This window comes from Poecilia latipinna, unplaced genomic scaffold (genome assembly GCF_001443285.1).
Source record: "Poecilia latipinna isolate Pla-1442-1.1 unplaced genomic scaffold, P_latipinna-1.0 Scaffold952, whole genome shotgun sequence".
NCBI lineage: Eukaryota > Metazoa > Chordata > Actinopteri > Cyprinodontiformes > Poeciliidae > Poecilia > Poecilia latipinna.
In genome coordinates, this window is record NW_015113568.1 from 111,941 (window position 1) to 124,461 (window position 12,521).

General features: G+C 36.9%; 2 protein-coding genes across 5 annotated transcripts in view; both read left to right on the forward strand.

Annotated features, from left to right (window-relative positions):
* The first annotated feature begins 196 nt into the window (after positions 1 to 196).
* LOC106957972 (isoaspartyl peptidase/L-asparaginase) lies at positions 197 to 4,652 on the forward strand. The gene is made up of 7 exons (XM_015049588.1): positions 197 to 900; positions 2,055 to 2,262; positions 2,712 to 2,854; positions 3,055 to 3,218; positions 3,510 to 3,628; positions 3,749 to 3,859; positions 4,126 to 4,652. The coding sequence occupies exons 2-7, from the start codon at positions 2,073 to 2,075 to the stop codon at positions 4,332 to 4,334; spliced, it is 936 nt and encodes a 311-aa protein (XP_014905074.1). The 5' UTR covers positions 197 to 900; positions 2,055 to 2,072; the 3' UTR covers positions 4,335 to 4,652.
* Positions 4,653 to 5,575: 923 nt separating this feature from the next.
* Positions 5,576 to 12,521, forward strand: part of phf3 (PHD finger protein 3) — a 17,357-nt gene continuing 10,411 nt past the window's right edge. The window contains exons 1-6 of one of the 4 annotated variants that reach the window (XM_015049589.1): positions 5,576 to 5,710; positions 7,173 to 7,423; positions 8,607 to 8,723; positions 9,647 to 10,964; positions 11,069 to 11,336; positions 11,729 to 11,780. In XM_015049589.1, coding sequence (XP_014905075.1) covers positions 7,189 to 7,423; positions 8,607 to 8,723; positions 9,647 to 10,964; positions 11,069 to 11,336; positions 11,729 to 11,780 — 1,990 coding nt within the window. In that variant the 5' untranslated portion in view covers positions 5,576 to 5,710; positions 7,173 to 7,188. The remainder of the gene's footprint in view (positions 5,711 to 7,172; positions 7,424 to 8,606; positions 8,724 to 9,646; positions 10,965 to 11,068; positions 11,337 to 11,728; positions 11,781 to 12,521) is intronic. The other 3 variants (XM_015049591.1, XM_015049590.1, XM_015049592.1) reach the window with 3 other exon arrangements.

The window sequence follows — 12,521 nt, forward strand, 5'->3', positions numbered from 1 at the left end:
TCAAATAGTTCTATCCATTAAAACATGGATAGAACTGTAACTACATTAGTGATAGTAACTTTAATAATAAAATAATAGTCAGTGCAAAGTAGCCTACAAATTCTTTGGTGGGGAGTGGTGAGGGACCTGGATACAGGCTAGGGGGGCGCTGGCCCGAAAAAGGTTGAGAAACACTATTCTAGTATTTTCCGCAAGCTAATTTTAGGAAGAGTCTGTGTCAGCTTGGTTCTTCACACCACTTGTTGTAGCTGTTACATGCAATCTGAAAATGAAAAGATTCAAATGATCAAATTATTACATTTAGAAAAATCTTCTCATTATTCTCTAGCTGTCTTTTTCCTTTAAATAGTACTTATTTACTTGACACAACGTATCTTCAGAATCTATGAAGTTGTTTAGGTTCTGCTATAGGGATAGCAATGCAGAGGCTTCTTCAGATTTACTGTAACACAGACCGCGCTACAAGAGATATCTCCAAGCTACAATAACCCTTTGAAGAATTAATGAGTCACAACGACATTTCATTTCCCTTTGGGATTAATAAAGTTTTTTTTTTTTTTTGAATTTGAGCTTGAATATTAAGTGTAAAACATTCGACTCAAACGACTCGGCAAAGGTGTCAAAACCGTATTTTCTTCAAATAATCTGCGAAAGAAAATACACCTTTTAGGCCTTACATGGATAATAAACATGAAAGTTTTACGAATATTTTTGAAGGTTGTTTCGTCAGTCATATTTCAGTCCGTTTTGTCACTAATATCCCAGAGTTTATAGCGATGCGCGTTCCCGCGACGGGTCATGCAATTCTCGTCAGGCATGCGTTTCTCTGCATAACACCCCTCGCTGACTCTTGGTGTCGGGAGACCGTCTCTTCTGAAAGAAGGTTGGAAGTCATAACAGGTAGGGAAACGCTGAAATATCACTCTGTGAAATACATGCTTTCACAAACCGTGCGTAGTGAAAAGAAAACAAGTGCTAAGACTCCCAAGTGCTCTCCAAATCAGCGCTACGTCATCCACTGTACACACTGTACAGAGACAAAAAAAAGTGAACCAATACATTTAAAACAACATTTAAGCTAGTTGCACAGAGAAAGAGGGGTTACGCTCCCATAATGTCTGAATCCCGAAAAGAGTTAAAAATAACAAATTGAGGGGTATACTTTTTTTTTTTTTATCTCTCATGGTCTGTATTTGCACATTTACGATAGACGTATTATAAACTGAAGAGATTTCAAACCCCCCGTAAAAGTTAGCCATACTGTTCAGTTAGTCCTGCTGTTTATTTTACTTGCGCTCATAACTCAAACCCGCTATACAGAAATTCCTCAATCATTCACAGTGTGTGCAGATACATTTATGTTTTTATTATTTCCGTTTAGGTAATCTGTTCAGAGTTACTTACGTTCCACAAAGCCTTTTAGTGTGTATGGAAATCTTTTTTAAAAATAAAACTTTCGCTAAATAAAGTTTTGTTGTTCTTAATAGTTGACGCTAACATGCGATTTGTAATTTCTTTTCGGTTCCTTTACGAACGGCAGTCCCACTTTCCTGAACGGTTGAATTTTGAAAGGTTGAATCACATGCTAACTTCTATAATGTGTGTGGTTGGTGCATGCAAAATAAGTCAAAAGCATGCCAGAGTTGGGCCTGATTATTTTTTACGTCTACTCTTATTTTCTGAAGAAAGAAAAGTTCACTCCCCAGTATCCTTTCACTCTGTAAAATGCTCAGTTAAATATTATTGCCCGCTTGTATGTTATTTCATCTTGACTCAAACACATGGGTTACCTATTTGGACGGAACTCCTTCTGGTATCTGTTGATAAATGACATACCTTCAGTTCAAATTTCAAAGTTCAATGTTGCTCTTAGTGTCAGCTTAAAATTTAGTTTATTATGGCCTTCAGTCAAAGGCATTATAATATATTATAATTATGTTTTTTTTTTTAATTTTCTTTTGTTTAGTTTTAATTTAGACATAGCTATATAAAAGTAACTCATTAAATGTCAGGAAAATGTTTGCAGTATGTTGACATTCTTGTCTGTGTTACAGTTTTCCTGCAGGACTCTAATGATGTCAGCAGTGTTAGTTGTTCACGGTGGTGCCTGGTCCATACCAGATGAGATGGCCCCTGCCTCTGTTTCTGGGGTAAAAGCAGCAGCACGCCATGGATCTTCAGTCCTGAAAAGTGGAGGGAGTGCTCTGGATGCTGTTGAGGCTGCTGTGAGGGCTTTGGAAGACAACCCCACTTTTAACGCAGGTGCACAAAATGCCGTTTGTCACTTCTAGATAAATTTACGCAGCTTAGTTTGAATTTACAATACTTTAAAAGACTCATCTATAATGGCAATACCCATTTACTATGCGGTCCAGATATATCAGAACATTGTCTCCATCTACTGGTGTTGATAGTAATATTTTAATTTTATTTGTAATATTCCTTAGCTTGTGCTTCTTGGCCTTTTCACAAGATTCATCTTCAACATTTTAGTGTCTGTTATCCCTCAGAAGTTTGGAGACTTTAAAGATTGTAAAAGATCTGGGTAAACACCACAAAAGCTGGATATCAACAGTGTTTTATTATGGAGTTAACATGCAACTCCACCTGGTGGACAATTGAGGAAGTAGTAGCCAAAACATGCAAAAATCTTGTTATGTTTTCTTTCTGTACGAACACATTACAAAATATCTGCAAACCTTTCCTTTTAGGGTATGGAGCAACACTAAATATTGATGGAGAAGTGGAGCTGGATGCCATTATTATGGATGGAAGGACTCTTGCCAGCGGGGCGGTGTCTTGTGTAAAAAACATCGCTAATCCTGTGTCCCTGGCTAGAGCTGTCATGGAGAAGGTCTTTTTGTTCTACTTTGTTATTTATTCTTGTGCTCTGTTCTCTTTCTGTCTTTAAAAATATAATAGAACATAAGTTAAATAGTATTAGTGATAGATGAGGACTCTTTCAATACTTTTGCTTATTAAACATTAAAAAAACTCAAACATTATCATCAGCTAATTGAATTTTAGTATGTAATAAGCTGTGGAAATTTTCAGACATCCCACATAATGCTGACTGGCAAAGGTGCAAACCAGTTTGCAGAAAGCATTGGCATCAACGCCATTCCCACTGATAAACTGGTGACAGAATATGAGAAGAAGGAATGGGAAAAGCACAAGAAATACTTTGCAGGAGTAATGGAAGAATTCAACACTAAATGGTATGCAGTTTTCTAATGCACTGTTCAATCCAACTTTTATACGATGGATGTCTATTCTGTTTTCAGTAAAGCCACAGGTCCTTTATATCAAATCAGATCTGTAGCCTTAAAAATATTGCAATAAATCTGTCCTTTGCGATTTGCAAAGACGATTGCAACTTGATATGCTGTGCTGCTTTGGGGCCAACATACAAATCCCCTTGAATCTGGCAGATAACTCCAAATTAGTTGTCTGCATGTATGCTGACTGCACGTTTTACTTTTTAGTTAACAAACTTTTCTCATTGAAAGGGCTCATGATACCGTTGGGGCGGTAGCTGTGGACTGTGCTGGGAATGTTGCATGTGCAACATCAACTGGAGGCATCAGGAATAAAATGGTTGGCAGAGTTGGAGATTCTCCTGTGATTGGTAGGGCGTATTTTGAAATTCTGGGTTATTTTCACTAAACATTTTAATGAAAATAATCTGTCATTAAATTCTGCGCAAACAGAATAAAAATATCTTATTTTTGTTTGTCTTGTAAATAAGGCTGTGGAGGATATGCAAATAACTCAAGTGGTGCTGTATCATGTACTGGACATGGAGAATCTATTCTTAAAGTGACTCTGGCCAGACTCATCCTGTCTCATGTCGAACAAGGTAAAAAAACAAACAAAAAAAACAAAACACAAACTGCATAAAGTAAGATTTTACCTGTAGTCAAACATTAGTTGGATGAATTTCTGTGCTTTTTTGTACTGCTGTGATTTTCAGTTTATGAACTGTTTTTTTTTTTAATGTGAAACTTTCGATTGTGCCAGTCCTTTATAAAACAGAATTTTTTTCACGTAACTTTTAGTGCAATTAAACAACCACACAATTATTCAAGCAATATGTTCTCTCTTACTTTCTTTCTGCTCTCACAGGAAAATCAGTAGCAGATGCCTCACGGTTGTCCCTGCAGTACATGGGTGATCGTGTCCAAGGAGCAGGTGGCACAATTGTAGTTTCTCCATCAGGGCAGTGGGCTGCAACATTCACCACCGAGCGGATGGCTTGGGCTGCTGCTGCAGACGGTGTGCTGTGGTTTGGCATTAACCCAGAAGAGAGGCTGAATGAGAAACTGTCCCAGTAGAAGAAGGGTTTTTGAATTATTATTTTTTTTAATAGTTAATAACATGCATTTCAAAAGTAGTGTGTTCTCTTTTATAGAAGTGTTTTTCTTTCACTCGGTGCATATTAGTGAACAACTGACTATAATTAAATATGTGTACAATAATAAAATAAATGGATTTCCTTTCATTTCAGAAATATTAATGAAAAGTATGTTTATAATTGACTAATGTATTGATTGCTTGATATGTGTTTCATAGAATATTTTCACACATTAAGTTGTTTATTGTCAAACACATATTTGAGTCCAGTGCTAATAAAACATATCTTGTAAAATAGACTCATGAGGACTTTTTGGCATTCCTATAATTCCAAATGTCATAAGCATTGCTGTCAGCCTTGTAATGCTTAAGCTTTTGTATGTTTCAGAAGTGGCATTCTAACATCATACATAACTAGAAATAGAGAATGTGTGAACTTTTACATACATAAAGACCAAACTTCCAATTCTTATTTAAAAACGTACTAGATAAAGCAATCTTTTAAATTAATAAAACAATACCTCTGATAGCTATGTTTATTTTATGTAGTATATTTTTGCAACAAATTTAAAATACAAGCTTTCTAAACACAAGGGAAATAGTTTACTTAAGTATCTGGGCTGACTGTGGAATAAAACTCCCAAGCACAGTATTAAATTAAGAGATTTTTTTTTTTCAAGTAAACTACGGAAGAGATTCTGTAATATGCCATGTGTTCTTGGACAGGTTGTCCTGAAATGTGAATTTCCCTTTGGGATTTATAAAGTACATTGATTGATTTCATTTATCCAAACCTAATGACCTTACTGGAAGCCATTGCTCTAATACTCAACAAAAGCTTTTAAAAATGTCATAAACAAGATATTAGTAAAATAAGTATTAAGACAAGGCACTGTCCAATAGGATTGGTAGAAATCTGACCTGAAAAATTCTACTAAATAACTAATGTCTATGTCAAATGGAGTCTGTTTATTTTAATCCATTAATTTCAACCATTCAGACAAGAGATTCCCACTTTTAGATTATCCAAACTGTTGTTTCTTAAAGTTTGTAGCTGTGCATGCCAACCCCGCCACACCGACACTATTTAGTTTCAATTAGTTTCAATATAAATATACTGAAAGTATAACTTTGAATATAGTAACGCCGCAAAGTAACACAGGGATAATGCCCTTCATATTTGGAGAATGAGCTTCTTTGCTGTCCGTAAACAGAAACCACGTGACCACTGTAGTCGCCTGTCAGGAGCTTTGCAGCAGCGGGACGAATGACGGCTCCGTTAGAGGAAGTTACTGGGTGCAGCTGTGCTAGAATGTAACCTTATACGAGTGGGCAACGTTATTGCGGCACAGGAGAGGTGAGTCTGCTACACACAAACCAATCATTCACAATAACCCAACTGCAAGTCTATCACAACATGCACGTGATCGAGATCTTCTAACGGCCTCGTATCAATATTCGGGCTACAAACAAACTTGATAGCCAAGGCCTGTGCTAAAGCTACCTAGCTGCCGCCGTTTCGGAGATTTAGCTCCAAGTTTAGCTCAAAATATATGTCATAAATAATCCATGTTTTGAATTGTAAGGCACCCGACGTCTTTGAAGCAAAGAGTGGTGGTAATGTTTGTGACAGCGATTTACTGTAGGGGCATATTTTTTCCCCATAAAAGTAAAGCATGCTAGCATCCATGATGGCGTTCTAAAGCGGATTGTTGTCCTGCAGTGCTAGCCTGCTAGCCTGCTAACACGCTTTAATTGATTCAGTGAGGCATTGTTTTGATTGTAAATTTTATGGGTGGATTTTAGCTTAGCCTTAATGAAAACAAGCCTTAGCCAATCAGATTCCCGTCTTGTTTTATGGCGCACAGGCTGTTTAAATGTGGCTTGTTGTATGATGTGTAGTCTTTGCGGCTGTTCACCAGAAAATATTGGATACACGTCATCCGTCGCCTTACGTTTAGCCCATTTTACAAATTGACCACTAAGAGTTCTCACGTTGAATTCGCAGATAAATATCACAACTCGTATTTAGATTGTTGTTTGCAATCTCTGTTAGTAAACATGAGAAAGTTTAGCCAGATGTTGAGCAACTCGCAGTAGCAAAACATAAAGTTTGGTTGCCTCAGTTTTTTTTTTTTTATTTTAATTTTTTTTTTCATTTGCTTACAAAAGTTCGCAAATGCATCCTGCTTCTTATGTTGAAGCAAACAATTGCAGCAGAAACGATATTAAAATTTTAAAATAAAACCGTGATTATGTGTTTACTGTACTGTGTTCAGTGTTTGAAAGTCCTACTAGATTAATTTACATTTTACGTGACTTGCTTTAGACCTTTTATTCAGAGAAAAAAGTAATATTTGCTGTGGAATATTTGCACAGTTAAATGTAAAACATTCTGCTTTAAAACAAAAGTAACATTCGACATTTCTTTTCTAATTAAAATTTGTAGTTAAATCCTGAAAATAAATGTGTAAATTATGATGAAATCTTCAATATACACAAGTTCAACAAGCAGACACTGACATATCAAATCGATCAGTTACTTTTCGGTACCTATGTATTTGTCAATGTTATGGAACAGCCTACTTGCTTAATTTAATCAATGTACCTATCTTTGCACAAATCAAACATGGTTTTGTTGAATCAAAATCACAATAACAAATATCAGGTATGATTTTTACAAGGAAAAGGAAAAAAAAATGTGTATGTATTCATAATATACATGATTAAAGCCTTGTTGACGGTTTTCTTAACATTAGGAATGTAGTATTTTAGTTCCTGCCACTTATTCATACTGTGTGTTTGCCGTTTTGATTCAGGAAGGCAGCAGCATTCATGGATATTGTGGACACCTTTAACCATTTGATACCCAGTGACCAGTTGGATGAGTCCGTAACATTGAATCAGAATTTGGAATGTGAAGCCAGTAATGAGTTTGGGACAGGATCCAAACTGGAAGACTCTCTAAAGAACATGCTCAGTGACAAAGACCCCATGTTTGGATGTGCAAGCACTCAGTTCAATCTGCTGGAAAATGAAGATCCTGCTTTTCACATTGCTGGCTCAACAAGTAAGTCCAAAGCCAAAAAATAAAAAAATAAAAAAAAAATAAAAAGTTGAGAAAAATGATCTTGTCTAGATTTTGGGTTTGTGCCTTTAAAAACAAAAATGTAGAATTCTCACTCGTTTTATGAAATCTTTAAAAACAAGTTTAATAAACATATCTGTAAAGATTTTTTTTTCTTTGCTGGTTTTGCTTAGTTAATTTTTAAGCCAGTTTGACCTGAGTTCAAACACTGAGATGCTTTTGAAAGATCCTCATGGTAACCAGCTGTGTGTACGTAGACCTTGTTTTATCAACACACGAGCACTTGCTGGTGCGAGACTCAGTTTGATAACGTTGAGTTAAATTAATAGTTTCACAGTAGCAAAAAATGGCGAAGAAACAAAACTGCATTGCATGACTGCTGTTCTGTTTTTGTTCAAAACAGAAAAGCAACAACTGTTCCTGAAGCTAAGAAAACACATTGATTATTACAGTGATAATGTCATCTATAACATATGTTTATTTTGATTTTAATACCTAGATTAAAGGGGGGAAAAAAATGTCAACATTTTTAAGTAACCATGCAAAATATTGCACTGTTTTGCATTTTTTGTTTTTATAGAGAAACACAAGTATATCCGGTTGCTTTTAGCTGGTTGGTTTATTGGAATGTTAGCCTGCAGCCCGGTACTTAGCAGAACTCATACATTTCCAAGTAGTTTCAATATGGTATTATCATAATAAGAGTGATTGATTTAGCTCCTTTATTGTACACCACATGACTGCTTGTCTTTTTCAGAAGCTGCTAAATTTGCCTTTATTGCAAGAGGGAAGAGAGCGAAAAAGTTTAGTAGCCTTTCTTTAGCCAGCTGACCTGTACTGTGCAGCAGCAGGTGGAAAAGGAGCTCAGCTGAATTAATTGATACTATACTCTTTTTTTTTTTTTTACATTACGAATAATATATTAGAAAATATAAGCACTTTGGAAATGGGCTTTTGTAAATATTATTCTATTTTGATATCTTTGACAGGCCCAAGCCTTGTCAGCAGTATGTGTAGATCAAGACTTTGTTTTAAGCACAATAAAAAGTCAGTAATATTTGTCACTGTCATTCAAAAAGTCAGCATTTAGAATTCAGTTGTAGTTTACTCGCGCTTTACGTCGGCATAAGGAGCAGCTAGATTCTTTCCTCTTTGGTTTTTGTAGGTCCGCGTAGGGATTCAGAATCTGCAGGCCTCTCTAGTGAACTGAATGTTGCTGAGACCTCACAGGATAAACAAATCACTGGCAAGCAGAAGAAACATCCCAACAGTTTAGACTACGGTAAGTAGGGAGTCATTTAATGTTAGGTGAAATGTTGATTGGAAACGCAACAAAAAAAATCATCTGGTGATCAGAAAAAGAAATTTCATGATTGAGCGGTGATCATCTGGCCGGAAACTAAAAATTTGCTGTTGGACTCTGGAAAAAAAAAATGTACATAGTGATCTGATAAATAGTAGATTGCTTCAGTTATTTCAATAGATGTTTGTTTGTTTTAGAATTGGTAGTTTATTTTTAAGCTTAGATATACACGGGGTTTGATAAGGAAGGCTGCTGTCGATGGACAGTCTGCTGCTCAACATCGTCGTTTGAGTCTATAAAATAAACGTTTGTTTTTATGCAAATATTTAGTAGAAATTAGTTAAATTTTTACACTAATAGTTATTGAGAAAACAGAAGAACTCCAGATATGAGAGCTTCATCAAACAACACAAAACCTAGCTGTGATACGCAACGCTGCTTTATTTTATTATTTGAACTTTTAACCTCCGTCAGACACGGAGCATAAAGCATTAATATTTGCCACTTGTTCACACAAGTTTAAATACATCTTTCTCTTATTGATGTTTTTTTTTTAATTAAGACAGTAGACAGAAAACATTTTCTTTATTGGAAAGGCTAAAATCAACAGGTCCCCATTTCAGTGGTAGACCACAAACTCTCTGATTGGTGCATCTCCGATGCTAATTTAATCCTTTTAGAAAAACTGCATATAGATATTATGTCCAGCTCATAACAGTCAGCGAGAAAATTGTTTACAAATTTATGAACTAATCTGCTGTGAAAACCCTTCCCACAGAGGACGGTTTCACACAGGGAAAAGTTTGTTCTTTAACTGTTTGGTCATTAGAGAGCTTTTTAACATGTAGAAATTTGCTTAAAAGACAAGGAGTCATATTTGTTTTGTGTTCCTTCTGCTTCAGATCATAGAAGTGTCAAACAGCCAAGGATGTCCAAGAACACCTTAATCAGAGGACGACCGGGAAGGAGACGCGGCAAATGGCTCAGCAAGTCTTTTCTCATTGAGAAAGGAGTTAGAGGCGCACAGCAGAAGAAAGAGTTGACTCTGGGGGGGCGCATTAACATCAGCGATCTCGACAGTGGACTGTGGTTGAATCCTACAGTCGAATTGAGACGGCTCACTGTCACAATTGGCGGATTTAAAATTGAGTTGCTTCCCGGGCCCTCATACACGCACAGCCTCGACATGGGTGAGCCGGCGTCCTTCGAGGACGGCTTCTCTTATGGTGGCGACATCGACATGGCCATTTTGCCAGAAGGTGCTGTCTGCATACAGAATCCAGTGCAAGAAACCCCAGCTCCAGAAAATGCGTCGGCCGTTGATGTAACGGAGAAGAGCTTATCTGATGATGCAAATCTCGGTTTAGGCCCGTACGTAAACCCGAACGACGTGCAGACGTCAAACGGGACAATAATAGAAACCGTCTCCACGCAGGAGATGAAACCCGAAGATAAGAAGATTCCAGTAAAAAAGAAAAGGCCATTCCACAAGGGAAAGGACGGTGTCAAACATCCACTTAGCATTCAGAAACATATAGCTGATGAAGATAAGACTGATGGTAAGGAAAAGCTTCAAACTGCAGCCAAAACACCACCGAAGCCTAAACAAGGAGCAGCACTAAACAAGAACAAGGAGTTGGGTTCATCCAAAACAAGCCACATGGATAAGGAGCATAAAACGACCCAAGACAAGCCATCCAAAACCAGAGAAGACCTGCACAAAATGAAGTCTATGAAGGACAAACAAGATGCTTCTCCTTTGAAAAGGCACGTAGAGAACACACACAGTGAGCCCGCTGCTAAAGTTCAGAAGCTGCACAGTGGAGGGGAAGATAAAATGAAGCCAAAATCACCAGGTACACCCAGCTCGGCTGCAAAGAAGGTACCAGTAGCGGCTAATCGCGCTGGCGACCATCAGGGAGCAGCTAGGCAAAATAATCCTCACAATATCTCAAAAGCTGAGCATCACCACCATCATCCAGGCAATTCTCTAAAAACTCAAGATGGAGGACAGGAGAAAGCCAAAAAGCCTGAAAAGATTTTCCAGAAACAAAAAAGCAGGAATTCGAGGAGCATCTCTTTGGATGAGCCAGAGCTGTTTGTTCCAGATAACGCCCCCCCTGCAAAGAAGGAAACGGTTGAGGAGCAGCCTGCTGACACTGAGAGCGTCTGGGATGGAAACAACTGCTGTGGGTTGTGTAAAAAACACCATAATAACATGTGAGTGTTGCTCTCTACCTACATATGACATGTACAATACCTGAATTCAGGCATATTTTTTTTTCCGAGAATCATCTTTTTAAACACATTCATGCTTCGCTTAGGTTCATGGTCGGATGCGGGCGTTGTGATGACTGGTTCCATGGCGACTGCGTCGGCCTCGACCTTGCCAAAGTGCGCGAGATGGAGGAGGAGGACCAGATGTATGTGTGCTTAAAATGCTGTGAGGAGGAAAGTAAGAAGGTGGATCCTGAGCCCTCGGCAGAGGCCAAGCCAGAAGCTCATGAAGTGCAGGATCATAAGCCGCCTCAAAAACCCCGTCCAGGGTCGTCCCAGTCGCTCGCATCAGGGGGCGTCAGACCAGTAAGGAAGGTAAGCAGAAGTTGTTTGGGAGGTCTCAGTTAAATAATCAGTTTTTTTTTTTGTTTTGTTTTTTAATTTATCTGGTTTTATTTTACTAAGATGTTTGTTTCCCCAGCTAATTCATCCTCTATTAATCATAGCCAGTGTTTCCACTATGTAAGGGTTTGTTCTCTTTTTGTTTTTACTTTGGCTGGCTGAACGAGAGGTGTTCACTCAGGTGTCTGGATAACACATTCCACTCACGCATTCAGTTTCTCACACACTTATCTCACCTACCAAATCTACTAGCTTTTCTGTGTCACTGGGGACTTTTCTTTTAATGCACAGTTTGTTCTGTTTGTCTTAATGAATTGTCTAAGTAGTATCTCTAATGCATTTCGTTTCTTTTTATTTTGAAACAGGAGACAGAAAGGAGACAGTCTGCAGATGTCAAAGAAGCAGCTCATAAAACAGGTGCGGATAACAAGCTGGTGAATGTAAAAAAAAAATATTTCTGTCTAGTTCTGTTTTTAACTTTATTATGTTGGCCTTGAGGCCAGAAGGCTTCCTTGGTTCAGCTTCCCTGTAGGAATATCCAAAATATTTACCGGACACTGACGTGGAACAACAATCTGCAGTAGTTGGTTTTATTTTTTATAAATATTATTCTGTTTTATATATGTATGTATCTTTAGGGGTGTTTTCCAGACATACATCAGAGGAATTTAAGCACTTGCATATTTGATCAGAAGCACGTTTTTATTAATAGAAAATAATTTTGAGATTCACCTTTGCAGACCATTTCATTTCTAAAATACTTACTTTTTTTTTTGCTATTTTCAGTCATATACATTTAATTGAAATGTGTTTTTTTTAATATATATATTTTAATTTTATTCATAACTTTGGCTTGATTTTTGATGCTTGAAATTAGGACTGGAACAATTTATCAGATTAATTGTGATGAATCAATTATTAACATACTAAACATATTTAGCAATCCATTAATTATTAACTGGAATAACAGGCTTAAAAAAATTCCATTTACTAAAAGAACAAAACTCAGAGAAGTAATTAAGTCAAAATTGTATAAACATATAAATTTTGCATTTAAGGTAAAAAAAAAAAAAAAAAAAAAAAAAAAAAAATTAAAATTTTTTTTAAAAAAAAACCCCCAAAAGGAAAAGTTTTTTTTTACCCCTTTTTAAAATTTGA

Coding starts and splice junctions, on each gene's coding strand:
- LOC106957972 (XM_015049588.1), top strand. CDS start 2,073: ATGATGTCAGCAGTGTTAGTTGTTCACGGTGGTGCCTGGTCCATACCA. Junction 2,855..3,054: donor CTAGAGCTGTCATGGAGAAG/GTCTTTTTGTTC, acceptor GGAAATTTTCAG/ACATCCCACATAATGCTGAC. Junction 3,629..3,748: donor TGGAGATTCTCCTGTGATTG/GTAGGGCGTATT, acceptor CTTGTAAATAAG/GCTGTGGAGGATATGCAAAT.